General features: G+C 40.4%; 1 protein-coding gene across 4 annotated transcripts in view; it reads left to right on the top strand.

Annotated features, from left to right (window-relative positions):
• The window catches only part of SORCS1 (sortilin related VPS10 domain containing receptor 1), a 304,488-nt gene that overhangs the window by 235,125 nt on the left and 41,637 nt on the right, over positions 1-27,726 (top strand). For all 4 annotated transcript variants that reach the window (XM_040607385.1, XM_040607386.1, XM_040607387.1 and 1 more), the window contains exons 10-18: positions 2,580-2,726; positions 9,404-9,506; positions 9,954-10,030; positions 11,306-11,397; positions 12,363-12,470; positions 13,488-13,605; positions 15,345-15,475; positions 24,100-24,213; positions 25,204-25,375. In XM_040607385.1, the coding sequence (XP_040463319.1) occupies positions 2,580-2,726; positions 9,404-9,506; positions 9,954-10,030; positions 11,306-11,397; positions 12,363-12,470; positions 13,488-13,605; positions 15,345-15,475; positions 24,100-24,213; positions 25,204-25,375 (1,062 nt within the window). The remainder of the gene's footprint in view (positions 1-2,579; positions 2,727-9,403; positions 9,507-9,953; positions 10,031-11,305; positions 11,398-12,362; positions 12,471-13,487; positions 13,606-15,344; positions 15,476-24,099; positions 24,214-25,203; positions 25,376-27,726) is intronic.

Below are 27,726 nucleotides of genomic sequence, written 5' to 3' on the forward strand. Positions count from 1 at the left end.
TCTTTCATGGTGCCTCATCACGTTTTCCCTTCTCTTCTGTAAGTCACCAGGAGACTTTCACTGAGACCTTGCTACTTCAGTGTGTGGGCTCTTCTGCTGCTGGAACTTGTAGAAGATGAGGCTGCTCCTAGAGGGATGCTATTCCCCCTTCTGCATGTTGGATAGAGCAGGGTAAAAGAATAGCCCTTCTCTCTACCACCTTCCAGTGCCGCTTCATCAGTAGCACACTGGACTCAGCATTCAGTGGGTCTTCAGTCATAAAAGGGCTGTCCCAGACAGCCTGACCATCTCCTAGAGCAAGGGAACAGCAAAAATCACTGGCCATTGGGTCTGAGTGTCCTTTCTAATTCCTGCACCTCTCCACTGATACGGTATGGCTCTGCTTGGCTCTGTAGTTGGACTGGTCTGCAACAAGACAATCCTGCCTGTGGGAATCCATGCCTGAAGAGATAACAGACTGTGAGGACATGTGTCTATAGCTATGGTATATATGCCTGTTACTCTGGGACTTACTTTTTTTTAGCAGGATGGTTGTTGGATGGGAAGTATGTTTGATGTATGAAGTTGGTGATGGGGAGTGAAGAATGTGTTTTGAGTTGTGTGTTCGAGTCTCTGGTATGGATCTTTCTAAAACTGTAGACAGCATTTCTATCTGCACACGACACATTCAGGGTAGTGAGGATTGTCTACAATGTTCACGTGGGAGCTAATGGAGGGCTTTTCTCTGTGACCACTGTTGGTCATGCACTTACTTTAATGAGTCTTTCTTTTTCACGATTCTATGAACAGCAGGGATGAACAGAGATCATTGTGCATGTCATGGTTGTGTTTATGCAATAGGTGTATCTCTTCCTACTGAGAGCACACAAACATGTATAGTGTGTGTGATCTTTTCTTAAGATAAAGCTGTCCAAGACTGACAGTATAACTTACACTGCTTTCTCAGGAAAGGATTCTGAGTCCCAGCCCATGACTGGAATCATAAAAAGAAAAAATCACAGGATTTCAGACCACATTTATCACCTGATATATAAAATGCTCTTTAATCATTTATGGCCACTATTTCACAGGGACTATATAATACAACTATTTCAGGACAACAACAAAGAAAAGTACAAATGGAGCTATAGGCTCTGGCCTCTGGTAGTAAAGGCAAAACTATGCTATATTTCCAGCCCTGTCTATTCATGCAGTATCACTGGGAGACAAAGTACCCTTGTCTTTTCAGGGTGCTTTTCTGCTACAACAAAGAAATCCTGAATACTTAGTTGGGTAGGACCAAACAATCCAGCTAATAAATTGAAAATATTATCTTTTTATGTTTATATCAACAATAGATTAGTTAACTACTTAATTTAAAGACAATTTGAAGTACACCAATGTTCTGTACCAATGCACTGTTCACTAGCAGTACCACAGCATGTGACCAAAAGTGCAATACAGTCCTACTCAATGGGAGCTGTAGCACACAAATCCAGCCACGTAATTAAATCAGTTGAGCTGGAACAGCCTCTGAATCTGCTGTGTAACCATTGGCCTCATGATGCCATTTAAGTAATAATCTTTATGAGTAAAAAGTCTTGATGAATGATTCTGTGCACTAGTTCTACATCATAAGAAGAGATGGGGTGGATGACTGAACAGACTTGCTGGAAATCAGAAAGTTTTTCACTTTCCTCCTCCTTCTCCCGATTTCGCTTCCCTTTTTATTGCAGCACTCAGATTGCAGAATGGCAGCTTAACAAATTCATTCGCAAGCTGCAGCAGCTATTGGGCTATTGATTTTCAGTGTGCTGAGAAGATGGGAACATTCTGCAGTGTGAATTGTGGTCTGAGGTTGACTCTTTATCTCCCCACTAAGACACTTTTGGGCTTGGTTCCAATGTGAGTCTGTTAGCATCACATCTTTACAAAATCCTCCTGCAGGTCTATGGAGTAAAGCTGTTGGATAAAACACCAGGAAAAATAAAAGGATGAGAATATCATTGCTAGCTCTGTAACTAGCTTTCTGGGTTGCCTTGCTTGAGTCACCGGTGCTTTGGCTTCCTCAAAATATAAAACTGTAATAAAAATACCTCTGTGCCCCAAGTTATCATGTTGAAATACTGATAATTATGAAACACATTGGGATCCTTAGATGAAGTGTCTTAAGCAGTCTGTATGAGAATAGAAGCACGGAACACGAAGTTTATAGGTGTGCAAGGCCAAAATTGCTGCTGTTTCCTGCTGCTGCCGTGCAAGAGCCAAATGATTGCTCTATACATATTTTGTCTTTCGGGGCAAGGATGCCTACACAGTTGAGAGATTGTCACTTTACAGGTAATGCTATTGACATCTTACTATGTTCACATGCTGATTCTGAAATATAAGCTTTCTTTTCCATTCCAACTGTGATGGTCTTATCTTGTCCCCAGCTCCTCAGTTTGCCTTCCTGTGATGCTCCTTGGCAATTCTTGCCCTGAAATCTACAGTACTGACACGGGCGCCAGATCTCTGTTGGGTTTGACAGGGCAAGAGAGACACATGCAGAGAACCTGCATCGGCTTGATCTATTTTTCAGCCATGTCAATTTTTCCTAGGTAGCAGGGATAAAGGGAATGTTCTTGGCTAACAAGAAGATTGACAACCAAGTGAAAACTTTCATCACCTACAATAAAGGAAGAGACTGGAGTTTGTTGCAGGCTCCGGACACTGATCTGAAAGGAAACCCCATTCACTGCCTCCTAGTAAGTACCTGGGGGGAACTTGGGGGGTGGTAATGTCCCAGAACAATCTTTTTCTACCAGGTAACACAAGAAGGAGAGGGCACCTCTCTCCGTGTAGTGCATCTCATGGAAGGAATACTGCATATTAAAAGTGCAGTACACAAGACTTGGGCTGCTGGGTGGTATTGCAAGAGCTGGCATTGTAGTTTAACTGAATTTCATTTCTGGAACAAAAGGAATCATCGTAGATCAGCTTCCTTCTGCAGAACTGATGGTCTCCCCTCAAAAGGCAGGTGAGGCTGGATGCTGTTTCTGCGCAGTTGATTCTCTGGACACTAGATGGGAGGAGTGAGCTTTTGTAGCTCAGAACTTCCAGGGACCTCATAACGAGACAGGCCCAAAGGAAAGGAGGGCTCTGGTTTCTTTCAGGCCACTCTGTTGGCAGTATTAATATTTATCTTTTTAAGCTCAGAAGCCAGAATCGACACATTCATCCAAATATATGTATATCTATGTGCTGGGTGTATATTGTATCTGTCTCTATACTTATTGATATAGATCCACAGGCAGACAAGTCTTTAATCAACATTATATGCAAACCGTTTCCAACAGTGAAAGTGAAATATAAGCAGTGTGAATAGAATTGGAGATCTCTGTCAAATAAGAAAGCTTAGACTGATCTCAATGTATTTTTCAGCTGATATAATCTATACGCAGTAGTGGGATAATACTCAGAACCCCACTCTTTGGCATTCTCAATAACTTATATCACACAAATTCTAACATGGTTCCAGGCAGAATCAGGGGCACTATTTAATCTGCTCTTCCTTCTGCTGTCCTGTACCTGCATGTTATTTTCCATCATAAAAAAAAAATACAATAATTGTCATTTTTCATTTTGAGGCTCTAAGTTTGTTAGAATCTGAATCCTTTTTGTATTTTGTGCTAAGTAGCTGAATGCTGCACTAATCTCTTTAACTGAACCTCATGCATTACTGCAAGAGCAAAGAATAAATAAGTTGGTATCTGAAGCTGTTCAAAGAAATGGTTTGGTTTTTTTTTTTGGTTGAGCCAAAATGCAAGCCTTTCATTTTCTGTCCAGTTTGGAAAAAAATAAATAGGGAGAACTGGGGGTGAAACAGAAGAGTTACTTTAGAGCATTTGTTTGTATTTGTTTTCTTCTTTTAAGTTTTTAAAAATTGTAACTAAGTGTATTTTTAAATTAAATCTTTTTATGAGATGAAAACCCAAAAGATGACATTCAGAAAACTTTGCAGACATAAAACAATTTAATTTTTTGGAAGGGACCATGTGTAGAAGCCTTTGTGTTTCAAATAGATTGTAATCTAATTTTAAATCAAGTGAACATATTTGGTAAAACCCTTATGACCAATTTTGTCAGAAACCCAAGATTTTTATTATATGATAGTGTAATATTTTAGGGAGTGAACAAGGCAGAAGAAATAAAAAACATGCAGGCAAGTAAACACTCGAAGTAAACTTTATTCTTTTTGCATAAATTTGAAGTTTGAGTTCTGAGAAAAGGTCTTTCTTGGCATTGCTGTGCACTGATCAAGAGAGATCTGACTTGCTGTTGTGGCTATAAATGAATCAGAGGTACTGCTCTGTGGAGTCCTTATGGAAAAGATGTTTGCAGGAACTGTGTATTTTGTATACAAGTGTATGCTGCTACTGTAGTTATCCACAATCCAGTGGAAGTCGTTGTATGACTGCGTATAAACCAGGACTGGATGGTTTTTAGGGAGAGAAGGGATTATGGCTGCTTTAAGCCTTCCCATCCGTACTGTAACTGCTACTATACTCATGCGCACCTGAGAACACAATTAATTTCAGTTAAAATTAGATCAGATATTCCTGGACAAGCTGAAATTCCCTTGAAGATGGTAAACTTGAACAAGTCAGGCAAGGGGTCATGAGCAGGGGCAGAAGTGTAGGCACTTGTAGGGATATAGTCAGACCTCACCCAAAGAAGCTCTTGGTCTTCTGTGGATTGTGTTTACATCCTTGTAGCTCCACTATGCACAAACGACTGTTTAAACACTGGTTGATGTTTATTTTGCTTTCTATGCAGCCATGTACTTGCTCTGAGAATGCTTACACCTGTACAGCCTTAATGTAGGCTTGTTATCCTGTTTGCACTGGAAAGCAACCGCTTCTTAAATGCTCTGTGACTCTGGCTGGGTTAAGCATCTCAGATCTGTGGGCATCTGGAGAAATGGGTCCATGATTTCAGGGTGGCAAGGGACAGATCCTCAATGACTTGAACCATGTATCTCAGTCTTTGCAATTCTAGGAGAAGGGAAGGAACTTAGCCAGCCCTTCCCTGTGAGAAGGCCAGAGGAATCTACAGCCATGTTTGGTTTTCCTTTTCCCTTAACATCAGCTAAAACAGGCAAGAGGCCTCTTTCACTGTCTGAGCCTGCCTGAGGACTCCTTCCTGCTTAGGTTGTCACAAGCTAGTGGAGTGGTAGTAGAGCAGGGATCGTCAGCTGAGCATACAGGGTCTCAAATTTGCAAGAAAGCACATAGGTGAAATCTGAACCAAACATACTTGTTAGGTCTTTTACAAGAGTAATCAGTTTGCCTGCAAAAGAAAGGGAGTAATGGTACAGAAAATATACAAAGTGAAGTGACAATCCTGCAAAAGAGAGCCAAGCTATTTAGAAACTGATTTGAGCTTCACACTTAATGGTGGGGGAAGATTAAAGCAGAATATGGAATGGAAGAATTCAAGAAATGATAGAGAAGAGACCACAGAATTTGGGAGTGGTAGGGAAATCTTTGATGCAAAACCACTGGAAATGTACATGCTTGGCAATAAGTCAGGGAACCATAAGGGCTGAGGGAAAACATGGAGAAAAGTGGTTGTCACTTGCTCTGAGGTAATTCTGTTCCTTGTCAATGTGACATAGCTGTAGTATTTAAACAGTTCACCAACTCCACTCACCTCTTTAGCTACACTGTCTACCCCTGCATCATCAGAAGTTTTACCTCCTTACAGCGGTTGCTCCTTTTCCTTCTACACATTACATCTCCTGGCATGATTCTGCTTTTCCTTATGGCATAGCTAAGGGAATTCTTAATAGTCCATTGTATACCTAGCTGAGCTCCCGTCCTTCCTCCATGGCAGATACTGATGCTTTCACATTGCTGGTTTTCAGCGTAATTGTCTCTAGCAATAGCTCGGGACACAGCAATGATGTATGTTCCAGCTTGCTGGCAGAATGGGATCTGCCCTTTCCCAGAGTGACAAAAAGGTCCCCAGCCTGTGAGTGCAATGCTGTGTCCTCTGTGCATCTGGTCTGTAAACCTAAACTAAGGGAGAGTTAATGCAGAAATAAGTACATAGCAGCTAAGCTGGCAGCTAAGGAGGTTAGGAGCAAATCTGGTTGAAATACAAGTGAGCCAGATGGAACCCTCCCCCTACTGACAATACGCTTGAGGTGTTTTTTTCAAAGCAACTCAAAGAATTTCTTTGCATTTTTGTGAGATGGCTCTGAATAACGATGATAGAGGAAAGCAATGAAATATCATCTATCCCAAAGTTTTATTTTTCTTGTTTATACCACTTTTTTTTCTAAACTGAATATGCTTAATCTTCATAAAATAGCTGCCAAAGTATTATATCCCAAAGATGCTGGTTTTGCCTGATACTTATTTTGTGCTGTGAAGTGGTTAACCGAGGAGTAATTCTACCTTGCAAGTTATGGGCATCTGTCTAGAAGAATTAATCAATTAGGTTTCAAGGATAGTCTTGTGGTAAAAAACACTGAGCTGAATCTCAGAAGACTCTTGATTCAATTTTTAGACCTATCTCAAATTTCCTATGTGATCTTGGGCAAGTCATTCATTTTCTCTGTGCCTCCCTTCCCCAGACATCTGTTTATTCCCTCCCACATTTTGTTTGTCTTGTCTGTATGGATTATGAGGATTTCAGGACAGAGACTCATTTCTTGTAAGGGTGGTAGTGGTGGTGGGGCATTCATGCCATCTGCTACAGAACAATTTAAGCTTCTAAGTGATTTTTAGTATCTCTAGATGACAAGTGTCTGTCTTTCTTCATTGCTCCTTGCTATTACAGGTGAGCCAATCCTGTTGACTCCCCCCCAGTTTGTGAATGGTGCCTAGCATCACCCTTGTAATACTTTACCCCACTCCTGATCAGGGCCAGTCACTAATAGCTGTTTTGTGTGTGCCGTGCTGTTGGGGACAGTTCAAAGTGGGCTTTGCAGAACAGTCAAGAGGTGGGTTTGTTGATATTTATTAGAAATTTTACTAAGGACTGATGAACTTCCTGAGAGGGGAGCATAAAAGGGCTGGCTTGAAAATATTAGGAAGCAAGTAATAAACTCCAGTATGACTCTAAGAACTATGGCAGTGAGCAGAGCAATGGGCTATGTCGCTCATACTTTCTTTCCTATCCAGGCTGTAAATGCATCATGGCAGTGGTGGTCTTTCCCTTGGTGACTGTGCAGCAGCCAGCACACCTGGGTGCTAGGCAATGACAGGGATGATTCTGATGATGATGATGATTTCATTAGCCTGTTGGTAACAAAAAAAAAGGATAGAGACAATTGATGCAAATTCAAAAAAACAAAGCTGAGATGTCTGTATGTTAGTTAAGCTGTGGGAGCTAGAGGAAGAACACAAAGGGACCAACAATGTGATGGAACACAAACCGGTCTGGATAAATATCTGTAGGTGAACTATGTATGGATATAGATGGAGAAGGTGTATGCCAGGGATGGAGAAGAGAATGCTGCCACAGTAAGGATGTGAGATGGCCATGGGAAGTAACTTTAGATGTTTGGCTAGAGTGGAGATGCTGTTTTTTACACTATATCCAATTGTCACTAGAGACTAGAAGCACTACTGCACTCCAACCGATAAGAAGTTAGGCCACTAGAAATCCCATTGCTCTGTTTAGACAGGTGACCTGGCTTTTGATATTTCAGATATATATTCCATTTCTGTGTACTATATCTTTGAAATGAGACAATTTGAAATCAAAACCTCTGGTAGCACATAGATTTGAGTCTAATGAGGGCTAATCTCTGTCAGAGTGGGGAATTGGCTGAGCTGCTGCCATTAGCTACTGTCTTGAAAATGCTAAAGTGGGCTTGGAGTATGTTTAAAAAATATGTTCTGTATTTAGTCTTTTCACAACGTATAAAAATGTAAAAGGAAAGAATTCATGCTCTTGCAATGCTTTTCCACTTCCTGCATGCATGTCAGCTCGATTTGGTTTCCACTCCCTCTCTGCGCCCCCGGGCTGCTCCAGCGGCTGCCCTCACAAGGCTGTCAGTTAGCGTTAGGCTGCTCAGTACATTCCACTTGGCAGGTTGTGTTCCCTTCTGCACAACTCATGCCCGCTTTTCCTGTCTCACATAAGTGACAGTTTCCATCCCTCCTCACCACCCTCATTTGCCTTTGCCAAAAAACACCCCTGCTGTTCTCCACAGGGGGATTTTCCTTTCAGTGTCATAGACACCTACTTTGAGAAGGCATAAATAAGTGGTCTTGCTCCAGTGACTTATGGGGCTAGGTGTCCTGCAAATAAAGCCTACAAAACTACTGGGGCTGCAGGTCTAGCCTTTAGGCAGCTGATATTAGACAGAAAGACCTGCCTCCTTAGAGCCTCTGCATAACCTCTTCTGCTCACCTTGCAGAGCTGTGCAAGCTAAAGCTTGGGCTTTGCTATGTTTGTGTTCCTGTGTGATGTCCCCCTCAGCTGGGTTAGTTTGCTTCAGGTTTTCTTGCCAGTATTTTTCCACTTCCCTTCCCTTAGAATGCTTCATGAAGGGTTCTTCATGAGGTTTGGAAGAAAAAAGTACTGAAAATAAAACCCAAGAGAAAGCAAAATTATAAAAATATTTTCAGAAATTATCACACTACAAATTTGAAAGGAATTGTAATGGCAACTTTGGAAATCTGTCTGTCTGTCTTACCTTGTTGCTTAGCTGGTTTATTCTGTACCATTCCTGTCATATCCCAGTACCTGACACACAAAATCAATAACAAATAGGTGAGGTTTCTATGGATGTATTTGTATTGAAATCTCAAAGGCCACATCCAGAGGGGGTGATGAAGCATCGTTTTAAATAACTTTTAAACTGACACTTTCCAGTCCTGGTATTTCTTGTATTTCTTCCTAGTGCAGTGCAGAACAGAGTCATGTGTCAAGAAATGGTATGACACTGTCTGAATTAAGTTGTTTCTCATGGCTAATTGGTGATGACTCAGCATCACACCGATAGGGTTAAATTGCTTCTTGTTTCAGAGAGAGCTTGGGCACTGCTGCTCTGAGAGTCACTTCATCATAACTCCCGCCTTGCTTGCTTCTCAAGAAAGCTAGGAGCCAGGGCAGCCAGGCAGACCGTTACCTGCCCTTGCAAACCTGGTTGCCTCCTTTGTGGGTATAGCCTCAAAGATCTTGTCCTTGCGAGTGGGTTTCAGCTTAGTGAATCAGTTTCCCAGTGGGAACATGTTGCGTCAGGAAATGATAACAAAGCTCTCGCAACCAAACCAGGACAGTGGCCATGTCTCTCAAGGGGTGCCTGAATGCAACGATTAGGAAGTAGTACAGAAAGGCACTATGTATTTCTAAGCCTGTAGAAAGAGAAGCATGCATTTCATGTTGTGTCTACTTTTTACTTTTATTTTCCCTTTCTCCATAGCCCTATTGCTCCCTTCATCTTCACCTGAAGGTCTCAGAGAATCCCTATACCTCAGGAAACATCGCCAGTCGAGACACTGCCCCCAGTATTATTGTAGCTTCAGGTACGAAACATTTAAAGATTGCCTGTGTATGATGTGCAAACACTGACAGAATCTTGAGTTTATGATGGGTCTGGAGGGTGTTGAGTGGCTTGTGGGGTGTCACACCAGCAGTATTGGGAAGTAGGGCAGGCTAGTCCTTATTTCAACTTGACATGTTTTTTTAAGGAAACTGGCCTTCAAAGACCAAGGAGACCACTTCTAGTCCTCTACTGTCATAAACATAAGATTCAAATCAGGGCATTTGATTTGCATATATAGATGTGTAGAGCTGTATGGATTGATTCTTTTATATATATTTTCTTCAAACTGAAAGTCTTTGCCTTCCTGCTCTTTCTCTTACCAAAACTAGAAGTGCTATAATTGCAAAAGTTAAATAAAAACTCCTCTGATTTGCTAATTCTACTGTTTCTTAGAGTGTTGCATCACTAATCAATGCTTATCTTACAGGTAATATAGGCACTGAACTATCAGACAATGACATCAGCATGTTTGTTTCTTCTGATGCTGGGAACACTTGGAGACAGGTAAATGACACAGAATCACAGTTTTAAATAGTAATCTAGGAAAATATCATAAATGTAGATTCAAACTGCCAATTTTTGTTTCTTTTGGTTCAAAGTAGCTTTTTGCAGATCTTTACAAAAGGGTAAACTTCCCTTCTGAGAGGTAGAGATATGCTCAAAGAAAAAGATTAAGTTGTTATACTTCATATAACAGAAAATTATGTCTATAATTCTACTCATAATTTAACTTCAATTTAAACCTGTAGCAAAGAAAACACATTAAAATATGAATCCTAAAAGGAGAGAATGCATTTTATTTTACTACTGTACATCCTTTGTACCAATCAAACCATTTTTCTCTCCTTCCATGATAACACTTCCCCAAGAATCAGCAGTCATACTGGTCTACTTTCCGTCATTCCCTGTGGGAGTCATTTCACTGAAGTTGAGTTGTCCAAAGTTCAGTGTCCATATAAACAGATTATTTTGCCTTGCTCTTAAGCTAATGGAGAAAAAGACATAATTCAATTCATCTTCTTTCTGAAGCTACCTCTCTCTCCATTAATTGTGAAAAGAAACTGGATGAGGAAGTTAAATCCAGTTCCTAATATTTAGTGGAATCCAACCTGTTAACAAAGCATTGCTACCCTTTAATGTGTTTATCTTCAGGACTGGAAGTTCTATTACCCTGTTTTCTGCATGGTGTATCAAGTCATGAAGAGAAAGAGTGACTTTCCCAGACTGACAAATGCTGCTATATAAACTGGAGAGCAGATGTTTGCAGAAAGCCAATACAAAAGAAGACAAAGGAAAATAAAGTATTTTTAAATACTTGATATTCAAAGAATCTAAATATTTTACAGTGTTTGACCAGCTCACATCTTTCCACCTACGTCAATTCTGTGAGACAGGGCCAGATAGGTGCAAACGCATGAAGTTCTTCTTTAAAAAAAACAAGTCATTGAAAGGGGGAAATTGCTGATCCTGGCAAAAATTCATGTTTCTAACTTTCTGTCAAGCAGAGGCAGAATGCATTTTACAAGGACCTGGAAAAACAAACAAAAAAATTAACAGAAAACAACAAAAAAAGCCCCAGAACAACAACAACAACAAAATGAAACCAAACCCAAACAATAAAAAACGAAGCCCAGGAACTGTCTCTATACAGAATGTCTTCCTCTACTCCGTAACTTCCTCAGTGTATATCAGTCTTCTGTCATGATTGTACTCAAAGAATGATGACATTTTCTTGATACTAAGGAAAATAGGTTTAAATATATGTGCTTTGTTTTCCAGATCTTTGAGGAAGAGCACAGTGTTCTGTACCTGGATCAAGGTGGAGTACTGGTTGCGATGAAACACACATCTCTGCCTATCAGACATCTCTGGTAATGATTCCATCTGTGCTAAATATCTGCTGTCCCTCTTTTCAAATGCCAGGAGGTAAACAGGCTGCATCTAGAGTTTTCTGTAACTACAATCTAGAAAAGATCAGTTAAGATACTGGCAAATATTAACTCAGATAAAGCTTAGATATCCTGGCAATTCCAATTTACATAGTTTCAGCTTGGCCAGATCTGAGGTCAATGTAATTCCACAACTTGATTTCTTGAGTTGTTTATGTATGTAATATGTATCTGGATTATGCCTTTGTCTCTTAATAGTTACCAAATTACTCTCTGTTTTCAAAATTGTTGATGAACTTGTTTTCTATGTGGCAAGCAGCACTTACAAACCAGAATTTTGTTGAATAGATTCAGCCAATAAAGCAAAAGTGTCCTTGCTAGGTAGCACTTTTGAGTTTTTGTGGTAGGTAGAATATAGTTTTCTGCTGTTTTGCATAATTCACTTCCTCTACAGTCGGTGTCATATCAACATCTGAAACACATAGACCTAAGTCTTAAGAAATTATGAGTGGTTCCAAGCTTTCACTTAGACCCACTACAGGGAAGACTGCTGGTCAGAAGAGGCAAAGCTCTTGTGCTCCAGCAATCTAACCTCCTTAAAATGTCTTATGTTGGGCACCCAAAAATATGAAGCTCAAAATCACTTGCTTATTTTTAAAATATCCTCGCCCTAGGCTACATTTTGCCCTTAAACCGTCAATCTCTAAGGTAACTTTATTAGTTTCTATCACTTAATTATTGGCCAAGGGTTGCCAAATGCCAAACAACCTTGATCGATGCTCTATAATGCTTCCCCAAAAAGTTATTTAAAGGACTAAAAATGCAATATCCAAGAACAGAAGCTGCTTCCCACTTCTCTATAGCAGCTGTAGTGGACTAGAGAGTCTCCTCAAGTAAAGTAGGAGGAGAGTAGGGAAAGAAGGCACTAATTCTGCTTTCTCCACTAGGTTAAGTTTTGATGAAGGGAGATCTTGGAGCAAATACAGTTTCACATCCCTCCCACTGTTTGTAGATGGAGTTTTAGGGGAACCTGGAGAGGAGACTCTCATCATGACGTAAGTGAGCATGCCACCATTCTACTGTTGATGAGAACTGCACGATAAATGTCTTATAAGGCTGTTCACAACACAATAGCATTTCTGGTTGGGGACCAAACCAAGTACGATCTGAGGCCAGGAGTATGTGGTCTTCTCTTGCTAAATCATCAATGTTTATTTGTGATATGATTGAGGGAATGACAACATGGTTCCTTGCATGCTGCAAAAACATTATCACTTAGGTTACCACCATGAAACCTGACTCTTCAAATTGAAGGTGATTAAAAGCAGAGTTACTCTTGACAGATGAATATTTGAAAGAAAAATGGTGGGGTATTTTTATAACTGTGTTTTTGCTGCTACTTTCTATTTAACTGAGACACGGAAAAATGAAGACATTCTTTTGCAGAAATGAATGACAAAATGTTGCCAAGAGGCTGACTCATGAAAAATTATGATTAGTTTCAGTGTGGTATGCTGAGTTCTGCATGGTGCATAAATCTGGATTCACCCTGCCAGAAACTGTGACATTTTACCTGAGATCAGATTTGCAAAAACAGGAGAAAAATTCAGTTGCTGTCTGTAAAAAATGGACTGATCAGTAATAAACAGAACATGTGGTTTGGAAACTGACACGACTTAATAGAGATGTATGTAGGATGTTCCGTTCAGGTTCTGACTTTAATTTGTGTGGAAGGGATTCCTAAAACTTACAACTGAGATACCAAACTCGTATAGGTATAACTGTCTCAAACCCCATGTCAAGTCTTATATGTTTAGTCGATTTGGGGATTGATGCAAGTAGGAGGATCTTGTTCCACAGAATAAAGGCTACATGCAATTTTTAAGAGTGTTGTAGATATTTAGCAGCCTAAATTTCACTTTGATTATGTCAGTCAAGTGAAAATCTGTAGGACTGGCACTCCTAAAGCAATTAATCTCTGTTGAAAATTTGTGGGTGACCATACTTCTGTAACTACCAGGCTCCATCTGGTTCTACCTTTTACTGCATGCTCTTTCTGCTGTATTCTGTAGAGTGTTTGGACATTTCAGCCACCGCTCGGAGTGGCAGCTGGTGAAAGTAGACTACAAGTCCATTTTTGATCGGAGGTGTGCAGAAGAGGACTACAGGCCTTGGCAACTCCATAGCCAGGTGAGAAGCAAGGAGGCTGGGAAAGATCAGCATGATCCAATGTCTTTTCCTGTTAGTTTGGTGTATCAGATTGTCTCTTAACTGGATGAGCCTGTTTTATTGCATAGTTATGTTGGCCACAGATTGCACTCTGTGATCCCCGAAGGATGGACAGCTGTCCTTTGGGTTTGATTGTCCATGTAGGCAATTAGCTCAGACTTATGCAGAGTTGAAGAATGAAACAACAGTAGAAGCTCTGCCAGTGAAAGAGGCCTGAACTCCTTCATTCTTACATCTCACATCCAGTTCCCCTGTTCTTGCCTCCTTTCTCTTCCTCAACATCTTTCTGTCCTCAGAGCCCCAGTGTCTTAAGGTCCTCCTAGTTGCTCTCACACTTGTTTCTCCAATTCTTGCCCTCTTAGCCTCGTTTCTTGCTCACTTGGTTTCATCCTTGTTCTGTCTTTCCCAGCAGTGGTAATTCTGCTGTGGGAGTCAAGACACTTTATTCCTCAGTTCCTTGGGGCCCTGTGCCGTGTCCCTTGCATTCTGGATGCAGCTGCTGCATCACTCCCAGAACCATTGCTTAAGTAAGGTAAGGTGCTCTGCACAGTGCCTGCACCTGCCTTGGGGCACCTTCCCAGCTTTGCCAAGTTTGACACAACAGCCTGTGTTATATCAAGTTAGAATAAAATATGACCCAGATCCTGTGGTTATATAAACTCCACAGGCTCTACTGAAGTCTAAAGCGAAACACCCATTTATATCATCAAAGGCTGTCTTTCTGTATATCTCTTGCTGGGCAAGAATTTAATAATGAATATGAAATGAAAGTAGCTTGACTCAGAGTAGCTGCTCACACAAGGCACAACTCTGCACTAAAAATACCGGTTATGACTTAGATCTTTAGATGTTCAAATCAGTACAGTTTCCTTGAAATTCAAGGAGGCACAGTATTTTACACCAGTTGCCATTCAGGCCCTTCTGTTTCATGGGCAAATCAAAGCCATGGAAAGTTTCTCTTTCCTACAGTGATTTGAACAGTAAAAAGTAACAAGTAAGACCCCACTGTATTTGTTCTTTACTTTCTTGTGCTTGCATAAGCAAAAATGCCAAGGATTTGCAGCATATCTTTGAGGATGTTGGCTTTGGAGCTTGCAGAACTATTTTTAGGAGGTTGCTGTGGACTCTTGCCTTTTCATTTGCTTTCTATTGAGATTACAAGGCTGAGCCTTTTTCCCTAGGTAGAAATATTTAGCAGGGTGCTGAAGATAGAAGGGAAAAAGACAAGGAAGTTTTAGCATCCACATAACAAGTCAAACCCTGTAAAACCTGAACTCATAGTCCATAGAAAATATCTACATATACATGTATTACTAGTTTCTACTGAACAAAACTATTGCTAAAGAGGTCAGACCAAAGAAGTAGACCTGCTCTGTTTCTTAGATTGCAGAGGGATCAGGCTGTGTTTTCACTTGCTGAAACATAATCTATAAGTGAGAAATGGGCCCGAATCAATTGCTTGTTGGCTTTAGAACAAATATATAAGCAACCTCAGATAATTTTTTAGTGTGTATTGGAAAAGCTGTTTTAGTTTCAGTTAAAGCTTCAGTAGCTTTAATTAGCACCAGCGTACTGACATGGCATTTGACTTGCCATCCTCTTCCTTTGAGTCACAGATCCCATTGCAGAGGCTTGGAAAACTAAGTGAAAAAAATAGCCTGGTGGGTGTCACAGAAAGGTATTTTTGGTTTTGTTTCCAGGGAGAAGCTTGCATCATGGGAGCAAAAAGGATCTACAGGAAGCGCAAGTCAGAGAAGAAATGCATGCAAGGAAAATATGCTGGGGCTATGACCTCGGAGCCATGCGTGTGCACAGAGGCAGACTTCGACTGGTGAGCAATGGGCACAAGAACAGTGTCCTTTCTACCACACCAATGCAGAGCTTTCAGAGAGTAGAAATTAATAAACATGTAAGTGGCCAAATAGGTTGCTTCCTGATAGTGCAGGTATGTCAAAAGAAGGAAAGGTGTAATAGCTATCTGTAATCTGCTGAGGCTCCCACGAAACTGGTGCTGAACAGACTGTTTTGGAGGTTACATCTGAGCTCTGTGCAGCATTAAGATAAAAGGTCCATTTAGCACATCTAACCTCAACAATGACCAGAGATGCTGTGAAAGTAGTAATTAAGACATACGTAGTGTGTGTAAAAAATAAATTCTTCATGCATACACACACATATATATGTGTAAAAGTAAATACATGCATACGCAAAGTCGGCCTTCAGCTTCTGGAAATCAGCTATCTAGGGAATTCCTGGGTCTTTTGTTATATCTGGACCATCATGTTTGATAGCATCCAACAGACATTGCCTTCATGATTTGGGTTAATCTCCTTCTGAGGCCTTTTCTCCTCGGCTTTATGCTATGGAAAAGAGTCTATCGGTGAGTTATGAATGGCTTGATAACACGTTCAGCTTCTAGTTTAATTTCAAGATTCCTGCAGACTCACAGCAATTTGCACAAAAAAGGCAGGAACCACATTATTGAAATCTCTCTATCACCTGTCTTCTCCAAGTCAGAGAGAGTCCTGAGTATCTCAGAAGAGAGAAATGGTGCGTCTTTGGCAGTGCTAGTAAGCCCTCTTTGTGCCTTACTCAGCTAGATCTATGCCATGTTATTAATTAAACCCAGAATCTGTAACAGACACCCTGAAGAGGTTAATCTCACAAATATTTTGTTTCTTGCTATAGGAGTTCCCTCCAGGACCATGGAAATTTACAGCATTTCCCTTCTCACCCTCCCATAATTGTAGTAATACCAATTTTTCTATATAAAAACACAGAATCACAGGAGGCTTTTCCATGTGTCAAAAATGTAAATCCACTTGCACCTAACAATAAGAATTATGAGCATACTTGGGCATTGATTCTCTGAATATGGTTTTCTGATGATTTCCCCATCTTCCAGTGAGTTCTTTGTTATGGAGCAGATACCTCAAGTCCTGTGTGTAGTTCATTTGGGGGCCCAAAGGTCCTGGATTTCAACCATTTAACATATCTCTTGTAAAAAAAAAAAAAAAAACCAACCCAAAACAGCCAACTGGAAAAGAGATACAAATTGGGAGGAAAATCCCTGAAGGTTTTGACCCTCTTGTAGAACATGCAGTACAAACCTCCTGCTCAGTCTCAAGAAAATAACTGATGGGATTGACACTTGTAAGGTACAGACACTCATGGAACACTTCTGATAAAAATATGCTTTCCTTCCTGAACTTCTCTCTGTCTGAAAAGTATGATTTTATTTCATTGAAATGGATTGTCTGGTTTGCTACTACAAAACTTTGTTGCTAGGTACAGGACAAAAGTATCATGGTGACATTTGATGGGGGAAACATGTTTTTATTTCTTTTGCATTCACTTTGAGGAAACTTTCTCCAAAAGGTCTGCTGGGTTGTGACAGAATCTCTAAGAGAAAGCTTGGATGGTTGGGGATATACGACAGACATTTGCAGTTCACATGCCCCAACAAGACCCTTCAAATCTGTTGGAAGAGGCAAAACTAGGACTGTGCAAAAGTCACCTTGTTAAAAGCAGCCTGAGAAAAACACCCTCAGAAATACTGCAGGTCTCTGTGCTGAGCTGACTGGTAGAAAGCCTTCCTGACGTAGAAGTGCCTTCCTCCTGATGATGATATCACTGCTGGTGTAGAGCAGACTGTCCTGATCCCCTCCAATTCTCTCTGAGCTCTTGCTATTCCTACAGTCCTCAGCTATGGATTTTTACTTTATTTGTTTCAGCTTTCTTCCCCACCACCTCTGAGGAAAAAAGACTGAATTATTGCTTTAAGAATCCAGTTCAGAAATATTTACCAGGAATATTAATCACCTATTTATCTATTTAATACAGTCAGGAGCATAGTTTTACATACAGTTGCCAGAGAAGGGCCGAAAAGCCACAGGGAACAGAAGATGGAGGTTTACCAAGGAAGGAGAAAAGAGATGGCAAGAAAAAAGCAGTTCTGCTGGCTCTACTTAATTTCTGTCCAGTTTCACTTTGCTAAGAAAGGCAAAGCTGCCGCTTTGTGCCGTAGCATTCAGTGCCTGCCTTGTTGAACTCTGCGCTGGGCTGCACTGCTGATGCACCCTGCAGAAGTTGATTCAAAGTAGCGTTTGGAGGAAAACTGGTGAATGAATTCTTGCTGTGGAAGGATGTCCTCCGTGGGGTCCTTCCTGAAAAAGGAAGACACGCTTTCATCATCCTCACTAACAACATTTCAGCAGTGCTTTTGATTTTTCCATTTCTCTCTTTTCTTGCTGGGCAGGGCTTTTAATTGAAGGAGACTGAAGGGGACATGTATCCCCCAGGCAGGGAGAAGCCTCTTAGCTGGCTGCTGACTTGATTTTGCAGTCTTGAAATGAATTGAGCAGCTTTTTGTGTTAACATCAATGGTTACAGGACTCACACTTATATACAGAATTGAAGAAGACAACAATCCCTGCCCCAGAGTAGGACTTTCTTTGCTATCTGAAAACTGAATTTGTATGGAGAAAATTTCATTATCTAAGTTTGTCAGAGATTGGAGTTAAAAAAAAAAAATGTATCTTTGTGGTCAAGTAAAGTGGTGGCGGGGGAAAGTTATTGCTGTTAATCCTGTGAGTGCTTTTTTATCAGTTCAGTGGGAAAAAATGCCAGTTATAAAAGACATATAGATTTTATAAGGTTTGTTGTTTTGTTTTTTTTCTGCTGGTAATATAGAACTCCAGGTTCATTTCACATCTGTATTCAGCCCATGGTAGCTCTTTCTGAGGGAAAAGGGCACATTTGTTTATTGTTTTACACAGCAACAAAACTGAGTGACATTAGAAATGACTGTAGTTTATCTAGCCTTGGGAACCCGAACTCTGCCGACAGCAGAGATCTCTTACCATGGGCTGGAAGCAGAAGTGGCAGTGGCCGGGGCTGAAGCGGCAGGGTTTGTTCTCCGTGCAGGGGCGGAGGCTCACAGCCAGGGGGCAGTAGAGCTTCAGGAATAGGGGCAGTGGGGCTGTGCCGGAGCCCTGCGCTATCTGCCCTAGCAACGGCCTGGAAACGAGGATGTCCTTCTTCATTTCATTGATTTGGGTAAATGGATGACACCGTTACTTGTGTGTTATTAAAGCATTAATTTCCCCGGTTTCCTTACATTGTGTTCCTTCCTGCCGTCTGAGCATTATTACGGCAATCTCTCTTCAGTAGAAACACCACCCAGACACACATGGAAATCTTTGCTGGTGTTCATCCTTCAGCTACCTGTCTCCCAAGCCCTTTAATAGAAACTTTGAGTTAAGCACCTCGCCGTCAGTCTTTCCCCTGAACCCACTGTCATTAATACTGAGGGCTTCTTCTATCGGTATTCCCATATCTCACACCTTCGTGGGAAGTATAAACCTGTTGATGCTGGCACTGGTGACTTTGGATAGCCGGAGAGGCATAAAGGAGCCTTAGTGCGACTGGGAATCAGGTCTATTTATTTCACTGATATCAGCGAGGATCTGGCTTGCTCTTTTTTTATTGTCTGGCACTTAAATGACAGACCCGCCTGGTAGGTTTGGTTCTTCTGCTAAAACTACGGAGTCCTGCATCATAAGAAACCATCCTGACAAAGTGTGGGGAGGCAGAGGCAGGTACTGAGTGTGACCAGCCTGTCAGCTGTGTGTGGTCCCACTCGCTAGTTCAGACAATGTTGCAGGGGCTAGTTTGGAAATACGCATACATTTGCATCCTTAGGTTAACTAACTTTGCTTTATCACTGAGGTGGGTTTGATTAGCTAAAGGAGTAGTAATTTTGAATTAATTTTTAGTTAATTTTGAATTCTTGTGGAAAATACAGACTCACTATGCTAAGTTGATGAAGTGTCCCTGCATCTTTAGGGACCTAGATTTCTACCAGGCATGTATTTACTGGAAACATTCTGGGGATTTTAGGTTCCCTGTTCACATAAGCTGGTATAGCGTGACTCCACATACTGTGATGCAGTTATAATCATATGCTTTCATAGATTCATAATTTAAACTTCAGCTGAATCCATCCTTCTCTGAGACAGATCTCATGTCAGATCCTATAGAACGGGGAAGCAAGCACAGCTACCCTTTAACACAAATTATACTTGCATAGTACTTCAATATTAAGCAATAGTATCAAGTGAATAAAAAGGCGATAAGACTTTTCAAGGCCTGTGGCTGCCGCTATTTTTTCCACAAGGGCTTTTGGAAACTGCACTTCAAAGGTGACTATAATCACAGATACCTCAATTCCACCCTATTTAATGTCTAGAAACTTTCAAAGCACAGCATACCAAACCACAAGTAGCATTTTCAGTTCTGGCATAGTTGACCTTAAGGTGAAGCTGTTAGTGTTAAGTCCTGTTACATGTTAACTTATCTCAATTTTTAGAATGTCTGAGCACAGCATTCACTCATCTGACTTAACTTTATTTCTGTATCTTAAAACAGTGGGATTTTGATAATTTCACAGGGATTTACAGTTTTTCCATGATACTAAGTTTGTCAGGCCTGCATTCAAACTGCAAACTTTCTTAAGGGATTTCTTTTCTTTTTATTACTACCTGTGCAGCAAATGATCTTAGATAAGGGAATTTACCATGGGCTTTGAGCAGGGACACAGAAGTTGTGGAATGAATTCTTATCTGTCTGTAATTACAGAGAAAGATTTGCAATCCTACTTGACTAAGACAAATTGGATTCCAGTTTAAACCAGTAAAATTGGCCAGGGTAAAACCATCATCAGTGAGAGCTGTAAGACAGGCTACTTCATGTGGATAAAACAAACCCTGCTGATAAATGCTCCACTCTTTTTTGAGAGGTGCATTATCTATTTCACCTGAGTTCTTTTCAGGCAGGCACAAAATATCATCAATATATGCAAATTCCAATTCCCAGTTACCAGGCAATGGCTTAGCTAGCTGATTGCAGTCTAAAGCTGATGCCTTCCCTGTCTCCAGGTTTTGCTATACTGGCTCGTGCTACGGCAATCCAATTCATGCTAATGCTTGTTGATTGCTACAAAGCCTGGTGTGCCAAATTGTAGGCAGCAATTTGTTGTCAACATCAGTGTTCTGTGTGCACCAGGCTGTAGCCAAGGAATTTATTAGATTCCAAGACTGTGGAGGTGAACGGGCGGCTGATGCATCTGTAGAGAGATATGGAACAGCAATTCATGTCATTTACTGGGATGACATTTCTGCAGGGCCTTAATGAGCCAGACAATTTGCAAGCCTGAAAACAACACTGTGAAACTTCTGTCTTAGAACTATTTCTGCTGTGGAAAATCCTATGATTTCATTCTCTGGTCTTTGAGAAATACGATCCAAGTATAGTCAAGCCTAGTTAAGTCAAGTTTGGCTTGTCCAGATGTGCAGATACTAGTAAGGACTAAAATTATGGCATGAGTCTAGACGTGTGTATAGTAAGAAATTCCAGTATAATACTACTTCATTAAATTGGACTGTGGGTACTGATCCCCTCTGAGGCAAATTTCACTGTATTGTTTTGTTTTGTTTTCACCTAACTATTTACAGAACATTGTGGGTGTGCAGTGTTACAGCTTTTTAATTAGTGACACGTTATAACTTAGGAATACAGTACTACAGAGTGTTGACAAACGAATTACGAAAATACAGGAGTCCCACTTGTATGTAAATATTTGTTTTCTCTAAGCAAATCAGAATGGTGTTATTCTTTGTTATGAAGTGTATTCTGCAGCTATAGTGTTCGAATTCCAACAAGGATGATTAGAGAAGCACATGGCAGTGGGAGAATAGACTGGCTGATGCTTCCAAAGCAATTAAACTACATCCAGCCACTAGCATCTGAGCAAACAGATTGATGAAAATTCAATCAAATAGCTGAGGAAAAGACCATTTAGGTCATCTACTTCCTTGCTGTTTCCTAGGGTATGTTCTCAATTACTTGTTGTAGATATCCCCAGCACCACATCTGCTAAAATGTTCCTTTGCAACAGTAATGCAGTCTAATAGATGTCTAGTTTTCCCACATGATATGCAGTTTTAATTTGCTTTTGCTTAATGTCATCTTTTTAATTTCTCTTTTTTTTAGATTACCTCAAAACATTTATTTTCTAGATTCAAAAGGAAAAATTGCGGTCAGGAGTAAAAAGTGGTGAAAAAATTCTTTTCAATGTTCTGATTTTGATAACAAGCATAAGAAGTTTTAACAAAAACATATTGCAAAATATTCTCTCCTTTTTTTCCTTGCTCTCATATCTTATATCAGTACCAGACCTCTTAAAATTGTCTTATAGTGATTCAAAAAAATTTTTTTTAAGCCATCATGCCTTGGTACAGAAAGAAAAAGACTTTTGAAAGAAGTCTTCATTATGTTGAGCATTATTCTTGTAATATTATTCTACAAATACGATTAATTGCACTGTTGCCTATTAGGAGATGCTGTATCCAGCAGCCTGATAGAGGTGAGGCTCCCGTAGCTCCATGTCCCCTGACACAAGCCGTAGGAAGTTTGAGCGTTTGTTCCTGATAGGCACACATATGCATGCACGCACAGTACTTGTACACATATGTACATGTCTGGTGTACAAACCAGCACAAATGGAAAATATAACACTCACACAAACACCAGTTGTTGTCATTCTGTTCCTCTCTCTGGTTGATCAAGATCAAATCCTATTTCTGGAAAATGTTTGCACTATAAACACACATACAATTTTGATCCCACCAGTACCTGGTCTTAGACAACCAGGTCTGTCCAGTATCTAGCCCCTGGACGCCTTGTATCCCCAGTTGCTGACAACTGGATATCCCTAGGTGCCTCGTGCGTAGACAGACACATACATAACAGGTCTGACAAGCAGGTCCAGACCTATATGGCTTACACCACTAGCCTTTCCCCCAGACCTCGTGGTCTTTCCAATAACCAATCCACAGACCTAGTGTCCAGCCCAGGCTTAGGACTACAGCAACACCTAGCTCCCAAGTCTTTTATCCTACTCATTGGCTTATCTGGCTTGGTGCTCGCCTGCACAGTCTGCACACGCTCCAGTCAGTCCCGTTGCTGGCAGTGTGGGCACATGGATCCCTGTGACTCATGGTCCAAGCCTGGCTGCTGAGACCTAGACCGCCACATGCACACAGAGAAGAGATAGCCCCTCACCCAGGAAAACAGCTGTGGAGACACCAGATGCTCTTCCCTGACATGGCATAATGAGTCCCATACCGCTGTGTGCAGGAATCCCACTCAGTGGCCTGCAAAGTGATCTAGAGAGAACCTCTTCTGTTGACAATCTAGTAGGTCTCACCCTGGCCATGGGCTGATGGCTGTCCTGTGAGAGCCCCGGGAGATGCTGGGTCAGAGGTTCCACTGGCTCTGATCAGGTTATTGGGGTTTCTCTGCCTCCTGTTTTTCCTCTCTGTCTTTTTACATACACAGAGATAAGCCTTTAATCACATAATCTAATGTTGCCTTAATCCTCTTTTCTTAGAATATCAAGCTACTTGATACCAAGACATTAAAGATAATAAGCAAAAAAAGTGCTTTGCAAAGAAGTGCCGTTTTAAGATCAAGGATCAAATTGCAACTGGAATATTGGAATGGAGCTGGTGCAGTCTGTGTAGCAGTTCTCAGAAATGACATCCCATTAACTTCTCTGTTATGGCTATGGAGAAAGCTTAGTAAAAGGAATAAGAATTATGTTCCAACCAAACAGTCCTCATTATTCAATGGCTGGAGACTAAACCCACATGTGAATGGAATACTGATTAAAGAGTTTTTTTGGTTTTTTCTTTGTTCCACAATAACAGTTTTTATAGATCCTTTGTTTACCTGGAATCAAAACCAATTTGAACTTGTTGTTCAGTGGAACCAAAGCAAATTTAGTCATAGCTAATTCCAAATTGGGATAAAAGATTACAGTTTGACTCATTGTTTCTAATACCTGATTTTTGTTAACATTTCCTCTTCAAACAAAAGTAGAATTGAAGATTGCAGCCTCCTTTTCCATTACCAAATACATTCTTAATGCCTTCAGCTGAGAGCTCTCTCACGGCTGTATATTTTCCTCTACAGCTCATGTGATATACTTTCCAAATACAATCAACTGTTTAACACCTCAGTTTTCTAAGGTGTGACTGAGACAGCAGTGATTGAACTTAGCTTAGATCTCTAGCTTTTATGTTTGAATCTGGAGCTGAACCTGAGAAGCACTGTTCGACTGTAGAGGGAGAACGCTTAACACAATAGCTCATAAACTACCTGGTCTGGTTCTGCTTATTTATACTGGGACATTTACAAGGTGACTCTACCCCTGCCCCAAAAAAAAGCTAAAAGAGGGATGAAGAATCTGCTCTATCAATAAAACATCAGAAATCCTAGTAAAGGGGTTGAGGAAAATCAAAACTTGTATCAATAGTGGAGAGCATGAGCTAATAATACCTGTGTCTGTTCTTTTGTTTTCTTGTGTGGCACTTTCTTTTAATGCTATAACAGTGATTATGGATATGAACGTCACAGCAATGGGCAGTGTTTACCAGCATTTTGGTATAACCCATCTTCCTTATCGAAAGACTGTAGCCTTGGACAGAGTTACCTCAACAGCACCGGGTAAGTGGCACACCAGACTTTATTTAGCTAAAGCACCCATATGAACTTAAACCCAATGACAACCACAGATTGCATTTATTATAGGTGTCTCAAAGATGACTGAAGCCCTTGGAATGTCCTTCACTGATTTTTTTAGGGTGCAGTCTGGCGCTCCAGATCTCCATCATGGATGGTCCAGAGCTTTCTCTGAAAAATGATGCCTTAAAGAAGCTTGGGGGGAAAACTGTAAGGCAAAGGCCAAATCACTAAAGTCTCTGAAAAGACTCCTCTTAAAATCATGTGGGATGAGGTGAGGGAGAAATGGTGGAAGATAAATTAGAGGAAAGAGATGAAACTGATTTATATGTGAAGTAACAGATGGGCATCTAGCCTGACTGCTGGTTATTCTTTGGCCCTATTGGAAGTCAGTGGAAGATGTAGTTTAAGTTAAGATACTGCCCTCAAACTTCATTTCTGATGCAAGTGATTAAAGCAAAGAAAGGAACACAAGCTGTGTTTTGGTGTTTTGTACACTCAAAGACAGGCAGAATTTGCTTTCTAATTCAACCTTTATTTTTGTAGCTCTTGGGGGTTGTATCTTTAGAGTTGCCTCACAACTGATGAGAAGTGGAAAAAAAGCTGTTAAACTATGCCTAACAGTATAATAATTGAATACAATTTCATACTGAATGTGTATTTAATTTATTTATAACTTTAGTGTTATTTAATATATAACATAGGTCATCATATAATTTTATGGTTTAGACAGTTCATTAATTTAGGAATTAATTAATGTGGTGTATAGGTGTGCTATGCAAGAAAATATTACCTGCCATTAACAACAATATTAACTATTTGTTAAGCACATGAGGAATGCTTGGCTGAGACAAATGCTCAAATATTTGGGAATCTGTTTTATTCAAAAGAAACCACAAAAATGCCTCCCTGTTCCCAGTTAACCCTGTTATGCTCCCTGTCAGTATCTTCCACAGATTCTCTTTTCCTTTTCAGATACCGGAAAGTTGTTTCTAATAACTGCACGGATGGTGTGAGAGAACGGTACACAGCAAAACCACAGCAATGTCCTGGCAAAGCCCCCCAGGGCCTTCGCATAATCACATCTGATGGCAAACTGACAGCTGAGCAAGGACACAATGTCACTTTCCTGGTGCAGCTGGAAGAGGTGGGTTCTATTTTTATGCTGTATCCCGGGCCCATGGCTCTATTTGAGTCTGATTCATGCCAAAGTTTGCAAAGTGGTGAAGAGGTGTGGACCAAGAGAGGGTGGGATAAAGTCTGTCAGCTTCACAATGTAGCTGGTGGAGCTTGCTCTAAAATGTAACGGATGATGCATGGAGATGATGAGAGTATTGCAGTACATAGGATAATAGCTGGAAGAAGCTTATAAAAACTGGGAAGTGGTTTGTTTTGGGAATTTCACAGTAGAACTGGAGAGTGCAGATTTTAATCTTGATCCCCACCCTTAACTGTGCTTTTGATTTCTTGCTGTGTTTGAAATGGAATTTCAATTTTTACTTGCCACTGACTTTCAACCGAACATCACTAAAAGTACACGTGCAGATCTGTCCCTGGTACATACTGTTTAGGTGTTTGTGGATGAAATATCAAGATGCCATCAACAGCATTTAGTCTGAAATTGATTGCAAATAATGAAGCTGATTCAGACTCTGGTCAGAGCCTTTGTTTTTGTTACATCTGTAACTTAACTAGATATTTCATTGTTCTGCTCCCTCTATTTCTGAACCCTTAGAAAAAAGCATTTAAAATCTTTTTGCCTGTTTTTCTTTCTCAGCACTTCTTTATCTATGCTTAATTGTAGGTGCCCAAATAATAGCATTCACAAAGTAACTATTTTATCTTTTTTCCTTATCCAATTTAATTTCTTTAAACTTCTGCCCTTTTTACTGTGTAGCTGGCCAATAAATCCTAAAACAACTATGCTTTTACACTAGGCGACAACGTACATCCCTTTACTGCTTAGAGCATTCATGGAAATTACTTCTGACCCTCTCTGTAGTAAATGTCATCTGCAGTGAGGAAAGAGAAATGAGGATGACCTCTAGAGCTGAGTTTTGTAGGGGTGTGTTGGGGTTTTTACATCTCTGTTATTGATGCTTTCCCCAGCAAACAGGTGTCCTGATTTGTAAAGGCAATAACATATAATAAATCATAGCTAACTTGAAACAGTTGTTTGAGCTGAATGTTGATTTTCTCCAAAATGTGGCCACTTTATTTCAGTAGTGACAGCCATACAACATTGCTAGTGTACATTCTGTCACAACATATAAACATATAACTGCATCTGGATAAATTATTGATTTCTGTGTTTAAAGATGAAGAATAAAAAGTCCAAAACAAGATTAAAAGTCTTCAGGCTTTAAAAAAAAAAAGGAAAAAAAAAAAAAGTGTTCATTGTATCACTTTTCTATTCTCAGCAAAATTTTAAAACAGATTGAGAGAAGGAGATGGGTAGTCTGAGAAGTCAGTCACAAAACTATCAAAGAATTATTACAGTAGTCAGGGGGGAGGTAATCCCCCACAATATGGGAAACTTGGGACAAATGTCCTGCTCTTCCTTCTGTATTTCAGCACATCTGTCCTGTAAAAATACCTTGGCCATTCTGTCATACAGGGACCTGCTGTGAATTGTCCTGTCTTTTCTGTTGATTCTGATCTTTTTTGATAGCCCTGCTTCAGTATTCTCCAGAGTCTGGAAGCAACACCTTCTCCATTAGGTGGTGTCTTTCTCATGCTCTGTATCAGGGAGTACATGAAGTATGTTTTCATGAGTAGTATGTTTTCATGAGTGAGTCAGCTTCTGAGAACATCTAAAAGGGGCCCTTCTTTCAGTATATCTGATAAGGAAGACATTAGGAATTGCTCCGAGGGCTGAAATAGTATTGATAAACTTCCAGCATTTCTGATTACTCTCCCTGCTAGATGAATCTTGACCTCCTGCTTCTAGATTTGACAATATAAAGAGTTTACAGAGCAACAGACAAAACCTTTGGGTGAATTTGACCCAGTCTGACAATGACTTTGGGCTGATGTTGCAGCAAAAGAAATATTCAGCAAAGAAGAAAATTTGCCCAGCTGTATGCAAGCTATGGGAAAATAAACAGTGGTTATAGCCTCATAATTGTACATAGACTATATCATTTCCCAAATTAACTGTTTCGGTAACAAAAATTCACACTCATTAGAAAAGTTAACCTAGCAAAAGAGCAACCACCCTTTTCTAGAATAGATACTATTATCATAGGATCACAGAACAATTGAGGTTGGAAAGGGATCCCTGGAGATTTAGTCCAACCCCACTTTTGAAAGGGAAATTTCTTTCCCTTGCAAACAAAGCAGAAGCATCATAAATGAAGAACTTGCTACTTTCTGTTTAGTTCTGCCCTGCACAAGTATACAGCATAGTACAATCCAGGATGTTTAGCATCTTCAGAAACTCTGCCACTCCATTTTTGCTGAAGAGAAGGTACCAGGCAAGCTAAAAAAGGCTGGATA

This window comes from Falco naumanni, chromosome 9 (genome assembly GCF_017639655.2).
Source record: "Falco naumanni isolate bFalNau1 chromosome 9, bFalNau1.pat, whole genome shotgun sequence".
NCBI classification, from domain to species: Eukaryota; Metazoa; Chordata; class Aves; order Falconiformes; family Falconidae; genus Falco; species Falco naumanni.